Source organism: Pelodiscus sinensis, chromosome 19 (genome assembly GCF_052426305.1).
Source record: "Pelodiscus sinensis isolate ZL-2025 chromosome 19, ASM5242630v1, whole genome shotgun sequence".
Lineage (NCBI taxonomy): Eukaryota > Metazoa > Chordata > Testudines > Trionychidae > Pelodiscus > Pelodiscus sinensis.
In genome coordinates, this window is record NC_143070.1 from 33,215,809 (window position 1) to 33,240,670 (window position 24,862).

A 24,862-nucleotide genomic window follows, 5' to 3' on the forward strand; every position below is an offset into this window, starting at 1 on the left:
GTACTCCTTACCTGCCTCTTAATAATTATGATATAAAAATTAAACATGACTAAATACACATTTTAAAGAAAATAAAAGAAAAGTCTGTAATGTAATAAAAAAGTGTTCATTTTAATTAAAAATGCTGACGATAATAATGAAAAGCAGGCAGGATGATATTTGATATAACAATTAGCATTACGAAATAAACATTCCCAAAATGATCATAAACATATACATGAATCTACGATCACAAACAAAAAGGCGTCACTACTGCCAAATTATCGCCACAAGGCAAAACCCCCCAAAAAACCTGGTGCTGGGATTTGACCCATGTAGCAACCCGGTCAAAGTTCCCCCCGAGACTGGGTCCGGGGGTCCTTGGGGTCAAAAGCCTCCAAGTAAGCAGTGCTGGTGGTGTAGCAAATAGACTAGGTCTGGGAAAGACCAGTGAAGCAAAGGTTGCAGGTTTGAGTCCCACCTTTAACTCCATGGCAGCTTTAAGAACATGAGGGCGCCCCTACTGGTCCCTCTTAGCCTAGCGTCCTGTTTTCCGACAGCGGCCAAAGCCAGGTGCCCCAAAGGGAGTGAACAGAACCGGGAATTTTCAAGTGATCCCATTCCCAGCCTCTGACAAACAGAGGCTAGGGACAGCGGCCTGGTAAAGTCCTGGTCTTTGCAGGCTCCTCCGGCGAGGAGTTCCACAGGTTGGCGGTGCGCTGCGGGAAGGAAAACGTCTTGTGGTGTGTTTTAAACCTACTGCCTATTCACTTCATTGGGCGACCCCTAGTTCTTGTGTTCTGGGAACAAGTCAGTCACTTTGCCTGAGTCACTTTTTCCACACTGGAGGCCGACTGGGCCCAAGAGATGGATTTCAAAGGCTCCCAGGAGGTAGACGCCTCTGTCTTGTGTCTGGGCCCATCACACGCACAAAGAAAAAGAAGCAACAAATGGGAAGGCCTCAGGCTGAGGCCTGGGTCTGCCACTTTGCTACCAGGACCAATTAGTGACAATTAAGGATGGCCTCTTTGGCCAGCCTGTCCCAGGTTGCTACCTTGAGGCTTACACTGCTGCACAGTTAACCTGTGGAACTCCTCGCCATCCCTATTCCCCCTCCCGCCCCCTCCTCCATCTCTGTTCCGCTTCCTGCCCCCTCCTCCTGCATCCCTGTTCCCCCTCCCGCCCCCTCCTCCATCTCTGTTCCGCCTCCTGCCCCCTCCTCCTGCATCCCTGTTCCCTCTCCCACCCCCTCCTCCCGCACCCGTTCCCCCTCCCGCCCTCTCCTCCATCCCAGTTCCCCCTCCTCCCGCATCCCTGTTCCCCCTCCCGCCCCCTCCTCCATCTCTGTTCCGCCTCCTGCCCCCTCCTCCTGCATCCCTGTTCCCCCTCCCACCCCTTCCTCCCGCACCCGTTCCCCCTCCCGCCCTCTCCTCCATCCCAGTTCCCCCTCCTCCCGCATCCCTGTTCCCCCTCCCGCCCCCTCCTCCATCTCTGTTCCACCTCCTGCCCCCTCCTCCTGCATCCCTGTTCCCTCTCCCACCCCCTCCTCCCGCACCCGTTCCCCCTCCCGCCCTCTCCTCCATCCCTGTTCCCCCTCCCGCCCCCTCCTCCCTCCTCCCTGTTCCCCCTCCCACATCCCCATTGCAGACTGGGACTTCTTCTCCTTCCCCTTTTGCATCCTTTTCCAAAAAAACTGGTTTGGTGTGTAAACGTGTCCACCGGAAACGAATGGGCAGCAGGTTTGTTAGGGAAGCGTCGCAAGTCGGGCGTGTCGTAACTCGAGCCCTCGTTTATGATAGGCGCCGTGCGCCGTCGTAAATGCGGGCCGAGGACGTAAGTCGGGGGTTTCCACTCCCTTCCGCATTTACAAAAATGGTTGTCAGTGTGTGTGTGGGGGGGGGGGGAGAGTCAGAACTCGGGCGGTCACATGGCGGGGCCCGCATGTATTTGGTTGTGTCACTTACAAAACTTTTAACTAATGCAAGAAATAAAAAAAGAAACAAAACCAAACCAAACCAAAAAACAAACCACAGCTTCAGATCTGCCCCTCACCAGATATTCTGGATTTGGCTGGAAAAAAAGCCCCGGAAGCCTCTTGAACAATAAATAGAAATAGGGTTTTCAGCTGCGAAAGGTAAAACAGAACTTTGGGGTTCGTCTGAATTCCCCCTACAGCAGAGGGGAATTCCCCCTCCAGCAACAAGCCAAAATAGCAGTGGATCCAAGAACCGGGGCAAAGTTGTCGAGCTTTGGGAAGCGACTGTCTAGGAAGGAGTCTGGCGGAAAGGGATCTAGGGGTGATAGTGGACCCCAAGCTGAATAGGAGTCAGCAGTGTGATGCTGTTGCAAAAAAAGGAAAACGTAATTCTGTGCTGCATTAACAGGTGTGTTGTGAGCAAGACACGAGGCGTCATTCTTCCGCTTTATTCTGCACTGGTTAGGCCTCCGTTGGAGTCTTGTGTCCAGTTCTGGGCACCGCATTTCAAGAAAGATGTGGAGAAATTGGAGAGGGGCCAGAGAAGAGCAACAGGAATGATGAAAGGTCGAGAGAACATGAGCTAGGAAGGAAGGCTGAAAGAATTGGGTTTGTTTAGTTTAGAAGAGAGAAGATTGAGGGGGGACAGGAGAGCCGTTTTCAGGTATCTAAAAGGGTGTCATGAGGAGGAGGGAGAAAACTTGTTCATCTCGGCCTCTGAGGATAGAACAAGCAGCAATGGGCTTAAACTGCAGCAAGGGTGGTTGAGGTTGGACATTAGGAAAAAGTTCCTACCTGTCAAGGTGGTCAAACACTGGAATAAATTGCCCAGGGAGGTTGTGGAATCCCCATCTCCGGAGATATTTACGAGTAGGTTGGATAAATGTCTATCAGGGATGTTCTACACAGTATTGGGTCCTGCCATGAGGGCAGGGGGCTGGACTCGATAACCTTTCGAGGTCCCTTCCAGTCCTAGTATTCTGTGATTCTATATAGACCTAAGGTTTTTGACAAGCAAGGTGGCGTCCACCACAATTTTTCCTCAGAAAATCAAAATGAGGAGCCGGAGGCAGGAAACCCCTCAGTTCAGCAGCCAGGCCTGACGCAAGGGTGAGGGGCAGATTGGGACTTCTCTTCCATTTCATGGGGTCTGTACGGAACAGGCAAAGCAAGAGGGTTCCCGATTGGCTCAGAGGCAGCTGCTCCTGAACCAGACCAGCTGCCGGAGATGGGCATGCGGGAACCACACGCCATTGCGGAGGGCGAGAATCAGGGTAATGGGAGTTTTTAATAGGCCTGGCCCTTTTAGGCCACTGATAGAAGGTCTCCTTCGTGGAGGCGTCTCTGATGAAAGCAGCAACTTACGCATCCACCACATTCTGTCCGTTATGACAGTGTTTCTCAACCAGTGGTACGAGTCCTCGAGAGAAGTCGGGGAGGGGAGATACGTCGACACAATTGAAATTTGGAGAAAACTGAATTTTTGTTTTAAGTTTGACAGCGCTTTATTATTTTGGTACTTTTGACACCCAAAAATGTCATCGCCTGCCCGGCTACGATGACGTTGTTTAAACAAATGTGTTGCAACGGTAGAAGAAAACTGTGTGGCTGCGTCTAGACTGGCAAGTTTTGCGGAAAAACTTGCCAGCTGTCTACACTGGCCGCTTGAATTTCTGCAAGAGCACTGAGTGAAATCGGTGCTTCTTGCGGAAATGCTGTGCTGCTCCCGTTCGGGAAAAAGCCCTCTTGCGCAGATGCTTTTGCGCAAGAGGGTCAGTGTAGACAACGCGGTATTGTTTTGCGCAAAAAATCCCCGATCGCAAAAATGGCGATCGGGGCTTTCTTGCGCAAAACCGCGTCTAGATTGGCACGGATGCTTTTTCGCAAAAAGTGCTTTTGCGGAAAATCATCCGTGCCAATCTAGATGCTCTTTTCCGCAAATGCTTTTCACGGAAAAGTTTTCCGTGAAAAGCATTTGCGGAAAATCATGCCAGTCTAGATGTAGCCTGTGTGTCTGAAAATGTTATAATGTTTTTTTGAAAAAGGGGGATTGTTTTAAAAAAGCTTGAGAAACACTGGACTACGCTATTACATCCCTAGCTGGACTACAGTAACGTAAATCTCTAGTGCTTTGTACGCTAGAAGAAAACTGTGTGTGTCTGAAAATGGTAGGCACTGGGGGTACTTATAATTTTTGGTTTTTACTTAATAAAAAAAATGGTTGAAAAACACTGCGTTATGACACGTGGAATCATGTCTGAGCTCAGACCGATTTTTTTCCCCCTGAACTTTCGAAACTTTTCCCCTCATCCAAGCATTTCTCTTCTGCGTGGATTGTCCGACATGAAACAAGGTTTGATCGTCTGACGGGACGTATCCCACGGTGGAGACCCTTCGAGGAGTTTTCCCTTCGTGAAGTTGTGAACTCTCCTTGAAGTTTTTCCCACGCGCGAACAATTCTTACGACTGCTGCTGTGTGTGCAGTCTCCGATGGGTGACAAGATGTGAGTTCTGATAAAAGCTTTTCCCGCACGCCAAGCATTTATAAGGTCTCTCTCCCGTGTGGATCCTCAAATGGTTAGTAAGGACCGAGTAATGTCTAAAGCTTTTCTTGCAGTCCGAACATGCATAGGGTCTCTCTCCCGTATGAATTCTTCCGTGGCTAATAAGGCTGGACCGCTGACTGAACCCTCTCCCACAGTCTGTACATTTATAGGGTTTCTCTCCAGTGTGCAGTCTCCGATGAGTAATAAGGTTTGCGTTCTGTGCAAAACTTTTCCCACAGTCCAAGCATGTAAAGGGTTTCTCCCCTGTGTGGGTTCGTCTATGGTTAATAAGCACTGAACCATCACTGAAGCTCTTCCCACAGTCTGAGCAGTGGAAGGGTTTCTCTCCCGTGTGGGTCCTCCGGTGTCGAAGGAGGGCGGATGGGACGCTGAAAATTTTCCCGCACTCGAAGCATGGATAGGGTCGCTCTCCCGTGTGCAGTCTGCGGTGCCTCGTAAGAATGGAGCTCCGCGTGAAGCTTTTCTCACAGTCCGTGCATTGATAGGGTTTCTCTCCCGTGTGGGTTCTCGCGTGGTGAACAAGGGACGATGTGGCACGGAAGCTTTTCCCACACTCACGGCACTGATACGGTCTCTCTCCTGTGAGCCCTCTTCGGTGGCCAGAAAGATCTGAGCTCTGATGAAAGTTTCTCGCGCAATCCGAGCACTTACAGGGACTTTCTCCCGGGCGGATTCTCCCGTGGCTAACGAGGCCTGAGAGCTGAACAAAGCTTTTCCCATAATCCATGGGACTTTTCTGCTCAACCGTGCGTTCGCTAGGACCATTTCCTCCTCTGCCACATTCAACAGATTCAGCTGCTTTCCGCTGTAGGCTGTTTTCCAGCGTCCTTTCTGGCCCATTCCTCCAGGCGTCTCTCTGTTCCAAGCGCTGGGGGAAAAGTCCGTCCGCTCTTCTCATAAAAGTCTTTTGCCATTCCACTTCCTCAGGACCTTCCGGGGATGGATTCCCCTTCTCTGTAGGGGAAGAGAGAGAGAGAATCAAGGCAGGAGTCGTCACCTGGGTTGGCACAAAAGAGAACATCAAAAAAGGTAAACACAACACAGTAACAGCTGGAAGAATCTGAGAAATTGGATATAGGGATGTATCTACACTGGCATGATCTCGCGCAAAAGCAGCCGCTCTTGTGCAAAAACTTGCTGCCCGTCTACACTGGCCATGTGTTCTTGCGCAAGTAAACTGACGTTCTAATGTATAAAATCAGGGCTTCTTGCGCAAAAACTCTGACGCTCCCTCTCAGGAAGAAGCCCTTTTGCGCAAGAGTTCTTCCAGAAGAGGCCAGTGTAGACAGGCAACGTGAATTTCTTGCGCAAGAAAGTCCGATGGTTAAAATGGCCATCAGAGCTTTCTTGCGCAAGACAGCGTCTACGCTGGCACGGATGCTCTTGCGCAAAAGCACATCTCTTGTGAAAAGGCACATGCCAGTGTAGACGCTCTCTTCTGGAAGAGTTGGTGCAGAAGAACTCTTCCGCAAAAGAGTTTTTGCGTGAGTACGCGCCTGTGTAGACGTAGCCTTGGTGTTGGAAAATGTTCAGAGAAGGGCAACAAAAAATGATGAGGAGTTTGGAAGGGGTGTCACGTGAGGAGAGACTAAAAAGACTGGGACTTGTCAGCTTAAAAAAGAGGAAACTAAAGGGGGATAGGATCGAGGTCTACAAAATCATGACGGGTGTGGAAAAAGTGAATGAAGGAAAGTTATTTTCTTGATCCCATAACATAAAAACTAGGGGTCGCCAGATGAAATGAATAGGTAGCAGGTTGAAAACCAACCAAAGGAAGCTCACAGGCAGCCTGTGGAACATAATCCACCGGCAATCTGTGGAACTCCTTGCCAGAGGATGTTGTGAAGACAGGGTTCAAAAAAAAGCTAAATAGATTCATGGAGGTGAGGTCCATGTAGCCAGGATGGGTACAGATGGGTGTCCCTGGCCTCTGTTTGTCAGCTGCTGGGAATGGGCGACAGGAGAGGGATCACGTTAGGATTCCCTGTTCGGTTCCCTCCCTCTGGGGGCATCTGGCATTGGCCACTGTCGGCAGGCGGGATGGACCTTTGGTCTGACCCAGCCTGGCCGTTCTTATGACAGCTAACAGGGTGGGTGGAAGCCAAGAGTGATATCTAACCTCTGTCTGACCTCGGTGAAGTCACCCCACACGTTGGGGCTTTCCAGCGTCTTCCTTCATTGGCCAGACACTTGGTCAGAGTCACAAACTCCTCACCTGTGCCGCCTGGGATCTTCCTTTCCTCGGAGACCTGTAGTTCCGGGACCCACGGATCTTCCCCTGCTTCCAGCCGGGCAATCAGGTCAGGTTTGGGAACGGGGAGTCCTGCCCAGGGGGGTGAAAACAGACATTATCAGAGTGCCCTGGAGATGGGGGAGGTGTTTGTCGCAATGGACGCAGACCATCCAAGAAGTTTTGGGGCCATACGGGAGATTTTTTTTTCAGAAGGCAGAGGAAGGTACTAAGAGAGAGACACTTCGAGATTTGATTTATCGGGAGGAACTGAAAAAAACTTCAAAACCAATAAATCGTCCTGCAGCATCTTAGGCTACATCCCGAAATAGCTATTCCGCGTCTTTTGAGCATTCCCATTATTCCAAAACATCCCAGCCTTGCTATTCCGACATCCCTGTACACCTAATTACACAAGAGGACGTTTCAGCATAGCGATCTATTTTGAAATAAGCGCTGGGTAGGCAACATCCAATATCGAGACACGCTATTCGGAAACAGAATCAAATTGCATGTCATATTTCGACCTGCGGTGCAGTGTAGACGCACCCTGAGAGGACTTAAAGACTCGCGCGGCTACCCCGCTGAAACAGGGAGGAACTGATGGAGAATTTGAAAGTGCAAGGCAGCTTGGGTGAAAGAGATGATAAAATGACAGAGATGATCACTCTAAGGAAAGGTAGAAGGAAGAGAAGCAAAATCAAGTCGAGAGGGTAGCTAAGATACCAGGGAAAGCGAAACTAAGGGTGTGTCTAGACTACAGGGTTTTGTCGATAAAAGTGGACTTTTGTCGACAAAACTATATCTGTGTCTACACTGCCGCTGAGTTCTGTCGACATATCGTCGACAGAACTCAGCAGTTTTGTCGATGTCTGTAAACCTCATTCTACGAGGAATAATGACTTTTGTCGACAGAGTTCTGTCGACAGAAGGCGTTATTGCATCTACACTGTCCTTTGTGTCTACACTGTTATGTCGACAAAGTGGCTTGCTTTGTCGACAGAACTGGATGTCGTCTACACGCTCTTTGTCAACAGAAGCCTGTCGTCTAGACGTACCCTAAGAGGAAAAACAACTGCAGACAATTGGCAGGTTTTCAAAGAGGCAGTGTTAACAGCAGAACACCAAACTATAGCCGGTCCCCGAGTTACGAACAAGTTACGTACCAAACACTAGGTCGTAAATTGATCTGTTCGCAAGTCGGATAACATTCACTTACGTATGGCGGCGCTGTTCATAAGCACGGATTGCGTTTGTAACTTGGGGACCGGCTGTAGAGGAGGTTGGTCGTAAATACGAACGGTCATTAGTCAATGCGTTCGTAACTCGGGGACCAGCTGTATTCTACTCTGCAGGAAATTTAGGAACTCTGGCAGGAGACCATTCTAATCTAACGAGGAGATCTCGGAATGATCTAAACATGAAAAAAAAAGAGTCTTACAAAAAGTGGAAATCACAAAGGATGACTATAAAATAACACAAGGCTGTCGGGCAAAATTAGAAAGGTCAAGGCACAAAACGAGATCAAACTTGCTAGAGACACACAAGAAAACCCTCTGCAAATATGTTAGAAGCAAGGGGAAGACCAAGGATGGGGTGAATCATAGAGCTGGAAGAGACCTCAGAAGGTCATCAAGTCCAGCCCCCTCCCCAACGGATGACCAATCCCAACTAAATCAACCCAGCTAGGACTTTGTCAAGCAGCGACGTAAAAACCTCTAGGGATGGAGAGTCCACCCCTTCCCTAGGGAACACATCCCAGTTCTTCCCCACCCTCCTAGGGAAATCGTTTTTCCTAATCTCCAACCTAGACCTCTCCCACTGTAACTTGAGACCATTGCTCCTCGTTCTGCCGTCCGTCACTATCGTGAACAGCCTTTCTCCATCCTCCAATGCTCAGTGAAAAGAGGAAAAACTACAACAGCAAACGTGGAAATTGGCAGAGGTGCTTAACGACTTCTTTGTTCCGATTTTCACCAAGAAGATTGGTGGCGATTGGACGCCACCAGTGAAAATGGGGTCGGTTCAGAAGCCATACTAGGGAAAGAACAAGTTAAAAATCACGGAGAAAAATGAGATGCCGGCACGTCACCAGGGCCTGATGAAATGCATCCTAGAATACGCAAGTTGCTGATAGAGGAGGTAGCTGAGCCTTTAGCCATCATCTTTGAAAAATCATGGAAGTCGGGAGAAATTCCAGAAGACTGGAAAAGGGCAAATCTAGTGCCCAGCTATAAAAAGGGAAACAAGAACAAGCCAGGAAACCACAGACCAATCAATTTAACTTCTGGGCCAGGGAAGATAATGGAACAAGTCATTGAGGAATCCATCTGCAAACATCTAGGCTACGTCTACACTGGCACCCTTTTCCGGAAATGCTTATAATGGACATAATTCAAAATGACCTTAGCAAGTTAGAGAAATGGTCAGAGGTAAACAGGATGAGGTTTAATAAAGAGAAATGCAAAGTGCTCCACTTAGGAAGGAACAATCAGTTCCATACATACAAGATGGGAAGCGACTGTCTAGGAAGGAGCATGGCGGAAAGGGATCTAGGGGTCATAGTGGACCACAAGTTGAATATGAGCCAACAGTGTGATGCTGTTGCAAAAAAAGCAAATATGATTCTAGGTTGTATCAACAGCTGTGTCGTAAGCAAAACTCGTGAAGTCATTCTGCCACTCTACTCTGCACTAGTTAGGCCTCAGCTGGAGTACTGTGTCCAGTTCTGGGCGCCACATTTCAAGAAAGATGTGGAGAAATTGGAAAGGGTACAGAGAAGAGCGACAAGAATGATCAAAGGTTTAGAGAACATGACCTATGAAGCCAGGCTTCATGAACTGGGCTTGTTTAGTTTGGAAAAAAGAAGATTAAGGGGGGACATGAGAGCGGTTTTCAAATATCTAAAGGGTGTCACAAGGAGGAAGGAGAAAATTTGTTCCTCTTGGTTTCTGAGGACAGGACAAGGAGTAATGGGCTTAAAGTGCAGCAGGGGAGGTTTAGGCTGGACATTAGGAAAAAGTTCCTAACTGTCAGGGTGGTCAAATATTGGAATAAATTGCCCAGGGAGGTGGTGGAATCTCCCTCTCTGGAGATATTTAAGAACAGGTTAGATAGACATCTGTCAGGGATGGTGTAGACGGAGCTTGGGCCTGCCTTGAGGGCGGGGGGCTGGACTCGATGACCTCTCGAGGTCCCTTCCAGTCCTAGGATTCTATGATTCTATAATGGAAAACTTTTCCGTTAAAAGCATTTTCGGAAAAAGCGCGTCTACATTGGCAGGACGCTTTTCCACAAAAGCACTTTTTCCGGAAAAGCGTCCGTGGCCAATCTAGACGTGCTTTTCTGCAAAAAAGCCCCAATCGCCATTTCGCGAGCGGGGCTTTTTTGCGGAAAAGAAATCTCTGCTGTCTACACTGGCCCTTTTCCGGAACAGTTTTCCGGAAAAGGACTTTTGCCCGAACGGGAGCAGCATAGTATGTCCGGAAAAACACTGACCATTTTACATGAGATCGTCAGTGCTTTTCCGGAAATTCAAGTGGCCAGTGTAGACAGCTGGCAAGTGATTCCGGAAAAGCGGCTGATTTTCCGGAATAAGTGACCAGTGTAGACACAGCCCTGGAAGATAATAAGGTAACAGGTAACTTTGGAAAGTTACTCTGTAAACTTTGTAAACTTTGTAAAGAACAAAGCATGTCAAAGTCAAGCTGACAGGACAACAACTCTTGTGGATAAATGGGAAGCGGTAGAAAAGTAGAGGAGAAACACTGGAATAAATTGCCCAGGTCCCTTCCAGTTCTAGTGATCTAGGATCTGCTTTTTCAGTCGACCTCAAATTGTGCCGGGGGATCCAAATGGACAGGAACATGGTCGATAAGGCCCCCGGAGGGGGCAGATTTTGGGAGGCAGGGGGAAACCCCTGCCTAGCTCTGAACCCCCAGCGCCCGCCCCACGCCCGGGGCCGGTCCCATGAAGGGAAGTGCCCGGCGACCCTGTCAGTGGGTGAGGATGGGCGCAAACAGGACAGGGGTTCGGACACTGCGGATCAGGACCGGAGAGGAGTTATGGCAACATTGTAATGGGGGCTCCAGGGCTGCTATCGACTTGCTAGAGTCCCGGGAGGTTGGCGAGAGGGAGGGATTGGCCTGTCTCAGCCTTTGGCTCGCAGAATCCTAGAATCCCAGGGCAGCCATCGGGTCCAGCCCCCTGCCCAAAACAGGACCAACCCGACTCCATCATCCCAGCCAGGCCTGTGTCCAGCCGGGACTGAAACACCCCTAGAGATGGAGAGTCCACCCCCTCCCTAGGGAACCCATCCCAGGGCTTCCCCACCTGCCTCGGGAAATCGTTTTTTCCTAATGTCCAACCTAGACCTCCCGCACTGCAACTTGGGACCGTTGCTCCTCGTTCTGCATCTGCCCCCACTGAGAACGGCCTCTCTCCATCCTCTTTGGACCCCCCCTTCAGGGAGTTGAAGGCTGCTCTCAAATCCCCCCTCACTCTTCTCTTCTCTTCTCTTCTCTTCTCTTCTCTTCTCTTCTCTTCTCTTCTCTTCTCTTCTCTTCTCCAGACTGAATTATCCCCAACTCCCTCAGCCTCTCCTCGTAAGTCCTGTGCTCCAGCCCCCGAATCATTTTGGTCGCCCTCCGCCGGACCCTCTCCAATGCGTCCGCATCCTTTTTGTAGTGGGGGGCCCAGAACTGGACACAGTACTCCAGGGCTGTGTCTAGACTGGCAAGTTTTTCCGCAAAAGCAGCTGCTACACTGACCGCTTGAATTTCCGCAAGAGCACTGACGATCTCATGGAAGAAATCAGGGCTTGTTGCGGAAATACGATGCTGCTCCCGTTCGGGCAAAAGTCCTTTTGCGGAAAAGCTTTGGCGCAAAAGGGCCAGTGTAGACAGCTCAGATTTGGTTTGCGCAAAAAAGCCCCGGTGGCGAAAATGGCGATTGGGGCTTTCTTGCGCAAAAGCGCGTCTAGATTGGCCACGGACGCTTTTCCACAAAAAGTGCTTTTGGGGAAAAGTGTCCGTGCCAAACTAGACGCTCTTTTCCGCAAATGCTTTTAACGGAAAACTTTTCCATTAAAAGCATTTGCGGAAAATCATGCCAATCTAGACATAGCCTAGATGTGGCCTCACAAGGGGAATAATGACATCTCTGGATCTGCTGGCAATACTCCTCCTAATGCCCCCCAATACGCCATTCGCCTTCTTGGCTACAAGGGCCCCTGTTGACTCATCTCCAGCTTCTCACCCACTGTAACCCCCAGGTCCTTTTCTGCAGAACTGCTGCTTAGCCAGTCGGTCCCCAGCCTGTAACAATACTCGGGATTCTTCCGTCCCGAGGGCAGGACTCTGCACTTGTCCTTGTTGAACCTCATCCGATTTCTTGTGGCCCAATCCTCTAATCTGTCCAGGTCACTCTGGACCCCTCTCCCTGCCCTCCCGCGTATCTACCTCTCCCCCTACCTCAGTGTCACCTGCAAACTTGCTGAGGGTGCAATCCATCCCCTCCTCCAGGTCATTCATAAAGATGTTGAACAAAACCAGCCCTACAACCGATCCTTGGGGCACTCCGCTAGACACCGACCGCCAACCTGACATCGAGCTGTTGATCACTACCCGCTGGGCCGGACAATCTCGCCAGCTTTCTATCCACCATTTATCCAATCCAGACTTTCTTTACTCGCTGGCACGAATATTGTGGGAGACGGTATCAAAAGCTTTGCTAAAGTCCAGGTCTATCACATCCACCGACTTTCCCGTATCCCCCGAGCCAGTTAGCTCATCAGGTTGGCTGGGCACGACTTGCCCTTCGTGAATCCACGTTGACTATTCCTGATCACTTTCCCCTCTTCCAAGTGCTTCAAAATGGATTCCTTAAGGATCCCCTCCAGGATTTTTCCGCGGTGAGGCGCCGCGGGAATCCTCACCCAACCCGGCGGGAAAAATCATGGATGATCACTTTCCCCTCTCCATGGCTTTTCCCCCCACTCTCTTGGCTTGCCTTTCATGGATGATTTTTCCCAGCGGGAACTTTTTCCCCTTTTTCAAAGCTGGGCACTACATTTGCCGTTTTCCAATCATCCGGCATCTCTCCCGAGCTCCACGACTTTTCAAAGATCATGGCCAAAGGCTCCGCAATGACATTTGCCAACTCCCTCAGGTCCCTCGGCTGCCTTAAATCCAGCCCCATGGATTTGTGCGTGTCCAACTTTTCTAAATAGTCCGTAACCCGTTTTTTCTCCACCGAGGGCTCCCCACCTCCTCCCCATACTGCCTAGGGCATTAGTCCGGGTGCTGACCTTGTCCGTGAATACAGAAGCAAAGAAAGCATTGAGTCCTTCAGCTTTTCCCACATCCTCTGTCACTAGGTTACCTCCTCCCTCCAGTAATTGGTGTCAGCAGTGGGATAGGAGGCATTGCAAGGGTCTTGATTAGAGTTAAGATGATTTCTCTCTGTTACAGGGAGAGAGGCCTGGAAAACTTTTAACCCTTACAGCAGTTTTCTTTTAGAAAGTTTTGATTTCCTGCACAGTCCCCCCTTAGACACAATTGGAGTTATTTGATTTTTCTCCCACACCCCCCTCTGACTACGAACAGGCCTGGAGAAACTTCCCTTGTTCCCCTCCGCCCCCCTTGCCAGCTGCAACCCGAACGGCGCTTCGGCCTGCCCGGGGATGCCCCTGCCTACCCGGGTGGGGTGTCCCTCCGCTCCCAGGGGCGGGTCATGAGCAGGGCCGACTTACCCATTAGGCACGGTGCCTAGGGCCCATGATACTTTTAGGGGCCCATGAAAATGTTTTAATTTCTTTTAAAATCACAAGGAAAAAAATGAACTTTTAGGGTGCAAGAAAATGTTTTCATTTGTTTCTCACATGAGAAAAAAATGAAACTTTTCGGGCCCCCGAAAATCTCTTACATTTTGCTGAAAACGGGAAAAAAATAAAATGTCGCCGTATTTAAAGTTAGAGCAAAAATAATTTAAATTATGGTGGGAGAGGCCCACGAAGGCAAAAGTGCCTAGGGCCCACGAAAGTCGTAATGCGGCCCTGGTCACGAGCGGTGCTGGCAGAAGGGGGGCGGGGACGTGGGAGAACGGGTGCCCCACGGTCCCTGCCCCGGGAGAGTCGGCAGGAAGCGCGGGAATCGGCAGGTCTGTTGGGTTTCGCACTCGCCTCCCCCGCGGGAAAGGGGGCGGGGAACGGTTCCCCCCCGGGGACCCGACCCGACGCGGACACGCCGGCCCCAGGGCGCCGCCGGCCATGGGAATCCTCACCCAGCCCGGTCACCGTCTCGTAGTTCTCCCGCATGACGTCCCGGTAGAGGGCTCTCTGCGCCGGGCCCAGCAGCGCCCCCTGCCCTGCGGTGAAGTACACGGCCACCTCCTCGAAGGTCACCGGCCCCTGCAACGACAGGGGACCCCCGCCACAGCCCCACTCGTCACAAGGGAGGGGGGCAGAATCCCCCCCCACCACCACCCCACCCAGGGGAGACAGAGAGGAGAGCTGAGGTGACAGGGACCGGAATCCCAGCTCTGCCCCTTTGTACCCCCCCCCCCCCCCGGCTCTGCCTAGGGGGTTCAGGCTCCGGCGCTCTGCTCCGCTTGCCCAACCCTGCCCGGGGGGGAGTTTCCTGAGTCAGAAACGGGGGAATACTGACCCCCCCACACACATACACTGGCCTAGGTATAAATCGGGGCCCAGGCTGAGTAGGTCTTAGCAGGTTTATCCCACCCTGCCCCCTCCCTGTGAGTGTCCGCCCCCCCCCCCCCCGAGCTCCCCTACCTGAGCCGGCTCCATCCCAGCTGTGTCCCTGCCCGGCCCCGGGGGAGATGGGACGGCCGGGGGCCAAATGGGACCGTCGCGCTGCCGCCTGTCCGGGGAAGGAAGGGGGGGGGATTGTGAATTAACTGTTGTCCCTGTCATACCCGGCTTCCCCCCCCCCCCGCAGGTTCCCTCCCTGCAGGGGGGACCCTGAGAGGGGTGGCTCCCCCCGACCCCGGCCCCCGTGGGCAACACCTCCCGCCAGGAACGGGGCAGCAGGCAGGGGCAGGACCTGGCTTTTCCTCCCCCTGCCCCTCACCGTCTCCTCAGGCCGGGGCTGTGGGGAAGGGGGCTGGGAGCCGGGACCCCCTCCCCTCCCCACTGGGTGGCGCCTGCTGCCTCTACCCGGCTCTGCCCTCCCCCTGCTGCAGGGAGGGGCCGGTCCCCCGCCCTGCCAGTCCTGGGGTGTTTCCTGCCCCCCCCCACGCGTTCCTGCCCCCGCACACAGCAGGGGGAGGCGGGATGCCCCCGGGGCCGCTGCTTTGGGCCTGGTGGGCGCCCGGGAGCTGCGTCGGGGCTGGGAGGGGCCATTTGGGCAGACTCGCCCCCCCCCCCCACTCCCCGTCCCAGGTCTCTCCCGTCCCCTGCCCCAGAATGGTTCCTTCCAGCCGCAGCAAAAACTGCCCCCCCCCCCACTACTCACTGATGGTCCGTCCCAGCCCAGACCCCGCTAGGGCAGCACCCCTCGGTCCTAGCAGTGACCAGAGAGTTGGGGGGGGGCAGCCAGAGGACCCCCCCCCTTCGGGCTGCCCCCGGTCCCTGCCCAGCCCAGGTGCAGCACCTGGGCCCTCTGGCCGCACCCTGGAGTGGGGGGCGGGGGGGATCCCCCGACCCCCCCAAGAGCGAGGGCTGGACAGAGCTGGATTCACCCGGGGGGGGGGGGGTTGGCTACATCCCTTCCAGGAGGTGCCCGTGGGCTGGGGGGGGTCCCCGGAGCAGCCTGCCCCGGGCACAGGGAGACCCCAAGGGGGGGGAGCAGACACAAGAGCAGGGAGCGAGAGGGGGCGGTTGGGGGGGGGCCAGAAATCAGAGAGACGAGCCCCCGGAAAGAGGACGGGGGGGGGGGTCGCTATCGTGCCGCGAGGGGCCAAGGTGAAGGCTCCCCCAGCTTAGCCAGGTCTCCCCCCCCAGCGTCCCCATGTGCGGCCGGGCTCCCGCACCACACGCCCTGCCCCACGGCAGTCACCTGCAGGGGCCACGCCCAGCACCCCCCCCCCCCCACCGGGCGCTGCCCCCAGGGAGACACGTCTCCCCCCACCCCCGGCGTCTACCTCGGTGCGTGGCTGCCGGCCTCCCGGCCAAGGCGGACGCGCACGCCGCCGCCGCCGCCGCACCGAGGCCGGAGACGCCCGCGTCAGGCCCGGCCGCCGAGGTCGGAGCCGGGCGGGAAGTCGAGTCCGCCAAGTCGATAAAGAGACGGACGCCCCGGAGCAGCGGTTCCCAACCGTTTCCAGACGGGGACCCCCCGGGACAATTCAGGAAAACGGGGCGCAGGAGGGGGGGGGGCGGAGCTACCTGGGGACACACTCGGCGACCCATATTGGGGTCGCGACCCACAGCTTGGAAACCCTGCTCTGGAGGGAGGGACGCCCCAGGAATGGGGGCAGGGGGCCGGCTCCGGAGTCATCGGTCGCCGCCGAGAGAGAAAGCCACCGGATTCCGGGGGGACGCCGGCCCCCCTGGGGAAATCGGGGCAGGGAGCCCCCCCCCAGATATTTCTCCACCTGGGGGGGCAGCCCCCCCCCCAGAGACAGGAGGGTCTGGATCAAACAAGGGGCAGGCAGGCTGTGTGGGGGGGGAGGTGGGGGGGAGATTTGACACGGCCAAGTCAGAGGTCTTGGGGGGCGCCCCCTGCTCCCCCACCCCTAATGCTTCTGGGACCATTCTAGGAGGCCAGGCTCCTCACTGGCTGCTGGGTGGAGCAAGCCCCGCCCTTCCTCTCATCCCATTGGTTGGGGGAGCTGCCAGTCTCTCTCTCAGCATCCCCCCCCCTTCTCCTGCCCTCTGGATTGTCCCTCCCAATAACCCCCCCCCCCGAGTTTCCCAGCTGTTCCCCCGAGCCCCAGAATTCTCCCCCTGCGAGTTCCCCCTCCCCCTCCTCCGGCCAGCCCCCCTTCCCGCCCCCCACATCCTTGTGCACCCCCGGATCTGCCCCCTCCTGCATCCCTGCCCCCCCCCACGCTCAGATCCCCCTGCAGCTCCCCACATGCCGCTGCTCCCCCCCACTCTCAGATCCCCCTGCCCCCCCCGGCTCCCCACACGTGGTGCCCCCCATCCCCCCACTCTCAGATCCCCCTGCAGCCCCCCGGCTCCCCACACGTGGTGCCCCCCATCCCCCCACTCTCAGATCCCCCTGCCCCCCCGGCTCCCCACACGTGGTGCCCCCCATCCCCCCACTCTCAGATCCCCCTGCCCCCCCGGCTCCCCACACGTGGTGCCCCCCATCCCCCCACTCTCAGATCCCCCTGCCCCCCCCCCGGCTCCCCACACGTGGTGCCCCCCATCCCCCCACTCTCAGATCCCCCTGCCCCCCCCGGCTCCCCACACGTGGTGCCCTCCCATCCCCCCACTCTCAGATCCCCCTGCCCCCCCGGCTCCCCACACGTGGTGCCCCCCATCCCCCCACTCTCAGATCCCCCTGCCCCCCCCCGGCTCCCCACACGTGGTGCCCCCCATCCCCCCACTCTCAGATCCCCCTGCCCCCCCCCCCGGCTCCCCACACGTGGTGCCCCCCATCCCCCCACTCTCAGATCCCCCTGCCCCCCCGGCTCCCCACACGTGGTGCCCCCCATCCCCCCACTCTCAGATCCCCCTGCCCCCCCCCCCCCCCCGGCTCCCCACACGTGGTGCCCCCCATCCCCCCACTCTCAGATCCCCCTGCCCCCCCCCGGCTCCCCACACGTGGTGCCCCCCATCCCCCCACTCTCAGATCCCCCTGCCCCCCCCCCGGCTCCCCACACGTGGTGCCCCCCATCCCCCCACTCTCAGATCCCCCTGCCCCCCCCCCGGCTCCCCACACGTGGTGCCCCCCATCCCCCCACTCTCAGATCCCCCTGCCCCCCCGGCTCCCCACACGTGGTGCCCCCCGTCCCCCCACTCTCAGATCCCCCTGCCCCCCCGGCTCCCCACAGGTGGCTGCCCCCCATCCCCCCACTCTCAGATCCCCCTGCCCCCCCCCGGCTCCCCACACGTGGTGCCCCCCATCCCCACACTCTCAGATCCCCCTGATCCCCACACGTGGTGCCCCCCATCCCCCCACTCTCAGATCCCCCTGCCCCCCCGGCTCCCCACACGTGGTGCCCCCCATCCCCCCACTCTCAGATCCCCCTGCCCCCCCGGCTCCCCACACGTGGTGCCCCCCATCCCCCCACTCTCAGATCCCCCTGCCCCCCCGGCTCCCCACACGTGGTGCCCCCCCATCTCCCCACTCTCAGATCCCCCTGCAGCCCCCCGGCTCCCCACACGTGGTGCCCCCCGTCCCCCCACTCTCAGATCCCCCTGCCCTCCGGCTCCCCACAGGTGGCTGCCCCCCATCCCCCCACTCTCAGATCCCCCTGCCCCCCCGGCTCCCCACAGGTGGTGCCCTCCATCCCCCCACTCTCAGATCCCCCTGCCCTCCGGCTCCCCACATGTGGCTGCCCCCATCCCCCCACTCTCAGATCCCTCTACCCCTCCTGGGCCCCCCACACGTGGCTGCCCCCCATCCCCCCACTCTCAGACACCTCTGCCCCCCCGGGCTCCCCACACGTGGTGCCCCCCATCCCCCCAATCCCCAGCCCCCCACCCCTTGCAAAGCCTGGGGGAGCAGCGCTCCCGGGGGGGGGCGGGTCTCACCTTCTCCCCACGGGCCGTGTGGGGGGGTCCCAGCGGGGGGGGGGGGCGTGCCCGGGGGGAGGGGGCTGCAAGGAGCGAGGGTCCCTCTTGCAGCTCCTGTCCGCGGCCAGGCTGGCTCCGGCCCGGCTTCCCCTGGGTCCTAGCGCGCCCCGTGTATCCAGGGCGCTTTATGGGCCCCCTCCCACGCGTGTCCCGGCTGCGAGCCGTGGGCCGAGCGGCGGGGACCCTCCCTTCCCAACCCGGCCCCCCGATGAGCCAAACCCCCGGCCCACGGGTGCTGAACATGCTGCTGGAGCCATCATTTGCGGGGGGGGGGGGGGGGGAGCACAGTGGGTCTGACCCATAGATCAGGGTGGGCAATAGCGTTTGATAAGGGGGATGCACTGCAAGGTTAAGGGCCGCAGGTTTCTACGGAGGGGCTGTGAGGGGGAGGGAGGATGGGGGGCAGGAGGTAGCTGGGGATGGGGTACCAGGGCGGGCGTGGGGGCTGAGAGGGAAGGCAGGGGGGTTCACCGCACACAAAGCACATGGGAGCCTGCTCAGGCTGCGTCTACACTGCGGCGCTCTTTCGGGATCCGGAACTAGCTGTCCGGCGACTTTTGAGCACCCCCGTGATTTGGGAACGTAACCGGCCTCGCTATTCCGACGTCCCTGTGTAGGGGTAAACTGAGGCAGCCCATGGAATTTTGCTAAGAATCCCTATTCAGGCTATCCATTCGAAACAGGCCTGGAAACAGCACAAGCAGGTATCCTGACCTTGGTTTCCCAGGCAACTACATTCCAAAGGGTCAGATAATCCGCTGGCTGGAATCACAATAAACTTTGTTTAAGTTAACGAGTGTGTTTATTTAGCTGCCTATATAATCTATTCAGGGCCGACTTATTTATTAGGCACAGTAGGCACAGTGCCTAGGGCTCACGATACTTTTAGGGGCCCATGAAAATGTCTTCATTTCTTTTAAAATCAGAAGAAAAAAAATGAACTTTTAGGGTCGAAGAAAATGTTTTAATTTTTTTCTCACACCAGAGTGCACGGTGCCTAGGGCTCACGATACTTTCAGGGCCCACGAAAATCTATTACATTTTGCCTAAAACAGAAAAAAAAAAGTTGAAGTATTTAAAGTTATATCAAAAATAATTGTTAATATTTTTTTTTATGGCGGAAGGGACCCACGAAGGCAAGAGTGCCTAGGGCCCATGAAAGTCATAATGCGGCCCTGAATGTATTGTAATGTTTTGGTTAAGCAGTGTTCACTAGGAGGGCGAGGTATGTTTTGGAAGAGCGCTTCATTTCGATATTTGGCCCAATTTCAAAATAACCTATTTCAGAATGAAATTTGCATCACGTAAGTTGCTTTTCTGGAGCAACGGTGCAGTATCGAGGGGTTTGGAATGGGTCCCATATGAGGAAAGGCTAACGAGACTGGGACTTTTCAGTTTAGAAAAGAGGAGACTGAAGGGGGATAGGATCAAGGTCTATAAAAGCACGAGTGGTCTGGAGAGGGTGAATAAAGAAAAGTTATTGACTTGTTCCTATAATATAAGAACTAGAGGACACTAAATGAAATGTATGGGTAGCAGGTTTAAAACCAATAAAAGTAAGATCTTCTTCACACAATGCACTGTCAACCTGTGGAACTCCTCGCCAGAGGAGGCTGTGAAGGCTAGAACTATAATAGAGTTTAAAGAGAAGCTAGATAATTTCACGGAGGTTAGGTCCATAAAAGGCTACTAGCCAGGGGATAGAAATGGCCTCTATTTGTCAGATGCTGGAGAGGGATGGCAGGAGACAAATCACGTGATCATTGTCTTCGGTCCACCCTCTTTGGGGCACCTGGTGCTGGCCACTGTCGGCAGACAGGCTACTGGGCTAGATGGACCTTTGGTCTGACCATGTACGGCCATTTTTATGTTCTATGTTCTTATGTTCTTCACCCAGTGCACAGACAACCTGGGGAACTCCTCGCCAGAGGACGTTGTGCAGGCCAGGACTTTAATAGGGTTCAGGCAAGAACTAGATAGACTCATGGCGGTTAGGTCCATCAATGGCTATCAGCCAGGATGGGTAGGGATGATGTCCCTAGCCTCTGTTTGTCTGGAAATCGGTGTCAGGGGAGGGATCACGTGAGGATTCCCTGTTCTGTTCACTCCCCCTGACTAATAAGTATTGATGAACCTCCATGAATGCGTCTAGGTCTTGTTTGAATTTTGTAAACCACCTGGTCTTCACAATATCCTGAGGCAAGGAGTTCCACAGGTTGGCGTGCATTTATCGCCCCCCCGGTTTTATTTCTGCCCCCTATTATCGCCCCCTGCAGCAGTGCTGACCGATTGGCCCATCCTTGACCCCCCTGGCTGGTCCAGACCCCTTTGTCATGCAGGGCTCGGCCGGTTGCGAACTCCACCCGAACGGCACCTCCCGGGGGTCCCACGACGTGGGGATGGACGGGGAGGACCTGGTCCACTTCGACACGGACGCGGGCGCCTGGGCCGTGCGGCGGAGCGACGCGCCGGCCCTCAAAGCCCGGGACACGCTGGCTTGGAACAGAGTCACGGTCACCGTCCTGCAGTTTTACCTGCAAACCACGTGCGTGAATGGGCTGAAGAGCTTCCTCCGGTTCGGGAATGCGCCTCTGCAGAGGGAAGGTGAGGCAGGACCCGGGCGGTTTCTCCAGGGGGCGGATTTGGGGGTGAAATGCAGCTGCGTCTGGGGGGGAGCGCAGGAGGCATGGCACAGCAGTTTAGGACAGGAAGCGGAGGCGGGTGCTGTCGTGGGGGGGACAACTGTGGATCATCTCTCCCCCTGCCCCGTCTTTCTCCCCCAGAGCGGCCGGTCGCCGTGGCGGCTGGTCTGCCGGGTCACCGGGTTCTACCCCCGGCCCGTCCAAGTGGCCTGGCTGCAGGACGGGGAGGAGGTGGGGCCGGGCTGGCAGCTGGACTCCGGCAAGACCCTGCCCAACACTGACCCGACCTACCAGCTGCGCAGCTCCCTGGCCGTGGGGCCGGACGACGGGCACAGCTACGCCTGCCGGGTGGGGCACAGCAGCCTGGGGGGCCAGAGCCTGCTGATCCCCTGGGGTAGGTACTGCCCTGCTCCTGAGCAGGGCTTTGTGTGTCTGAGGGTGGTGCACATTGGCGCTGGCTTTGGTGCGTGCTGACATTTTATTCCGCACCGGGACGGAAAAGGGGAGAGGGGACTTTGAGGTGGGGGTCAGGGCCTCAGGGGAGGCGGGGGGTTTTCCTGCCTGTCCCGAGTGTGGGGTGGGGTGGGTGGAGAGGCAGAGGGGTGGGTGGGGATGGATCGAGGCGGGGGAGCGGAAGGGGGGATGGGATGGGGTGGGGGGCTGAGGGGAAGGCGTGGAGGAGGCCGGGTGCAGTGGGGCAGCAGGAGACCATGGGGCAGGACTAGGGAGCAATGGAGGGCCGTGGGCACAAGAGAGAGGAGTAGAACTGGCGTGGGACGGGCTGGGGGGTGGATTTGCAGGGGAGGCTGAGGGAAGGCTAATGGTAGAGGGGCGGAGGGCCGTGGGTCAGGCTGGGGGCAGCAGAGGAGCCATGGGGGAGGCTGAGGGAAGACGGCTGAGTGGGGGGCTGAGGGCCATGGGTCAGGGTGGGGGGAGCAGAGGGGCCATGGGGGAGGCTGAGGGAAGAGAGCCGGTGGGGCTGAGGGCTGTGGGTCAGGCTGGGGGGAGCAGAGGGGCCGTGGGGGAGGCTGAAGGAAGAGAGCTGGTGCGGCTGAGGGCCGTGGGTCAGGGTGGGGAGCGCAGAGGGGCCATGGGGGAGGCGGAGGGAAGAGAGCTGGTGGGGCTGAGGGCTGTGGGTCAGGCTGGGGAGAGCGGAGGGTCCATGGGGTAGGCCGAGGGAAGAGAGCTGGTGAGGCTGAGGGCCGTGGGTCAGGCTGGGGGGAGCGGAGGGGCCGTGGGGGAGGCGGAGGGAAGAGAGCTGTTGGGGCTGAGGGCTGTGGGTCAGGCTGGGGGGAGCGGAGGGGCCGTGGGAGAGGCCGAGGGATGAGAGCTGGTGAGGCTGAGGGCCGTGGGTCAGGCTGGGGGGAGCGGAGGGGCCACGGGAGAGGCCGAGGGAAGAGAGCTGGTGAGGCTGAGGGCTGTGGGTCAGGCTGGGGGGAGCGGAGGGGCCGTGGGAGAGGCCGAGGGAAGAGAGCTGGTGAGGCTGAGGGCTGTGGGTCAGGCTGGGGGGAGCGGAGGGGCCCTGGGAGAGGCCAAGGGAACAGAGCTGGTGGGTCTGAGGGCCGTAGGTCAGGCTGGGGGGAGCAGAGGGTCCATGGGGCCGGCCGAGGGAGCAGAGGTCATACTGCTGTTCCCAGCGCCGTTCCCTCTCGTGTTTTACAGAGCGCAGCTGGGGCTGGGTTCCTGGCCTGGCCGTGGGCCTCACCCTGGGGGCTCTGGCGGTGGCTGCCGTGGCCGTGGGGCTGTGGCACAGACGACGACTCTGAGCCCGCTCCCAGTCTCCCCCACCTGTGCGACTTGGGGCCTTTCACGGAGGCGAGTCTGTGACGACCGCAGCAGGACGCCGCTGGCCCTGATCGATGTCTACCCTGCCGTCGGCGTCCCCCACCCTGCTCTCAGGACTCCTGGGACGTTCGATTAAAGGTCGGGGGGGGGGGGGAAATCCCACCGCAGGCACCAGCAGAGAATTTTGGGCATCACGTGGCAGGACTGACGGACCAACGTTAGCATCCTCCCAGCGGCCGATTCCTGCAGCGTCACGCAACATTCGTCCCTTGGTCCCATGGGGAGGAGGACCGACCCTCGTTTACCTGGACCGATTTTCGATGCCCGGTGACGGACCGGGGCGAGGTTTCGTGGCAGGCCGAGGAAGCACCCCAGAGATATCCATAAGACCCCCTTACGTCCTGTTTCCCAGACCTGTTCATATCCCCTCCAACCCGTGATGGAGCCATGAAATGCCTCCACTTCCTGTCCCAAACAGCTGGGCTGGGCGGCTTTGAAAGCTCCCCTGCACTGCCCCAGAGTCAGCCGCATTTGCGCACCACGCAAGGAGTCCCGGGGTCAAACCCTTTCAACCCGAATGCCCTGACTGAACCGGTTGCGCCTGTAGGGTCGTGTACCACGCTTCGGGGGCGCGGCTTGTCCCGACGATCTCGTGTGTGGACGGTGGTTGTCCCGTCCCGGTTTCCTATCCCTAGCCTTGCGAGCTAGGCGCTACTCGGTGCACGCACAAGGACGGATTGCCGGCGCGTCGGGCCCACGGGTCCCCCGAACCGAGCCGGTGTGGCGGAAAGGTAGACTCCATCAAAGTTATGCTTGGCTACGCTTGTGCACGATAGGTTCGCTCGCGGTGTTGGATCTCAGCACTAGTAGGGAGGAGCCGGACGTCGAGAAACGGGGCTGGGAAACGAATTCGAATCCTTCCCCGATGGGCTGTATTTTCGAATGGACAACTTTTGAGTTTCCATCCCTACAGGCGGTTCAGCCCTAGCTGAGATGACGGAGTCGGGGCGGGAGGTCGAACCTGTCGGCTCGACGATTCTGCGATTCTATGAACTTTAATGTGGATAAGTGTAAAGTAATGCACATCGGGAAAAATAACCCCAACTATACGTACAGTATGATGGGGCCTAATTTGGCTACGACAAATCAGGAAAGAGATCTTGGAGTTATTGTGGACAGTTCTCTGAAAACATCCACACAGTGTGCAGCGGCGGTCAAAAAGGCAAATAGGATGCTAGGAATTATTAAGAAAGGGATAGAAAATAAGACCCAGAATATCTTACTGCCCCTGTATAAAACTATGGGACGCCCACATCTGGAATACTGTGTACAGATGTGGTCTCCTCACCTCCGAAAAGATATTTTGGCCTTGGAAAGGGTTCAGAAAAGGGCAACTAAAATGATTAGGGGTTTGGAACGGGTCCCATATGAGGAGAGGTTAAAGCGACGGGGACTTTTCAGTTTAGAAAAGAGGAGACTGAGGGGGGATAGGATAGAGGTCTATAAAATCATGAGTGGTGTGAAGAGGGCCGATAAAGAAAAGTTATTTATTAGTTCCCTAAATAGAAGAACTAGAGGACACCAAATGAAATTAACGGGGAGCAGGTTTAAAACTAATAAAAGAAAGTTCTTCTTCACACAGGGTACGTCTACACTACAGCGCTAATTCGAACTAACGTAGTTCGAATTAGTTAATTCGAACTAAGCTAATTCGAACTAACGCATCTAGAACTAAAAACTAGTTCGAATTAGCGTTTTGCTAATTTGAACTAGCGCGTCCACACTGATTGGACGCCGGGGGGCATTTAAGGGCAGCTGAAACAGGTGGAACCTGTGGAACTCCTCGCCGGAGGAGGCTGTGAAGGCTGGGACTATAATAGAGTTTAAAGAGAAGCTAGATCATTTCATGGAGGTTAGGTCCATAAAAGGCTATTAGCCAGGGGATAAAATGGTGTCCCCGGCCTCTGTTTGTCAGAGGCT

General features: G+C 56.1%; 2 protein-coding genes across 2 annotated transcripts; one reads left to right on the forward strand and one right to left on the reverse strand.

Moving 5' to 3' along the window:
• Positions 1-3,434: 3,434 nt before the first annotated feature.
• On the reverse strand, positions 3,435-18,520 carry LOC149523097 (uncharacterized). The gene is made up of 5 exons (XM_089771385.1): positions 18,414-18,520; positions 14,541-14,628; positions 14,033-14,159; positions 6,737-6,844; positions 3,435-5,475 (listed from the first exon to the last, which is right to left on the reverse strand). The coding sequence occupies exons 2-5, from the start codon at positions 14,553-14,555 to the stop codon at positions 4,415-4,417; spliced, it is 1,311 nt and encodes a 436-aa protein (XP_089627511.1). The 5' UTR covers positions 14,556-14,628; positions 18,414-18,520; the 3' UTR covers positions 3,435-4,414.
• A 1,223-nt stretch (positions 18,521-19,743) lies between these two features.
• Positions 19,744-23,081, forward strand: LOC149523098 (T-cell surface glycoprotein CD1b-3-like). The gene is made up of 3 exons (XM_089770519.1): positions 19,744-19,759; positions 20,778-21,491; positions 22,760-23,081. The coding sequence occupies exons 1-3, from the start codon at positions 19,744-19,746 to the stop codon at positions 22,861-22,863; spliced, it is 834 nt and encodes a 277-aa protein (XP_089626645.1). The 3' UTR covers positions 22,864-23,081.
• Positions 23,082-24,862: the final 1,781 nt, after the last annotated feature.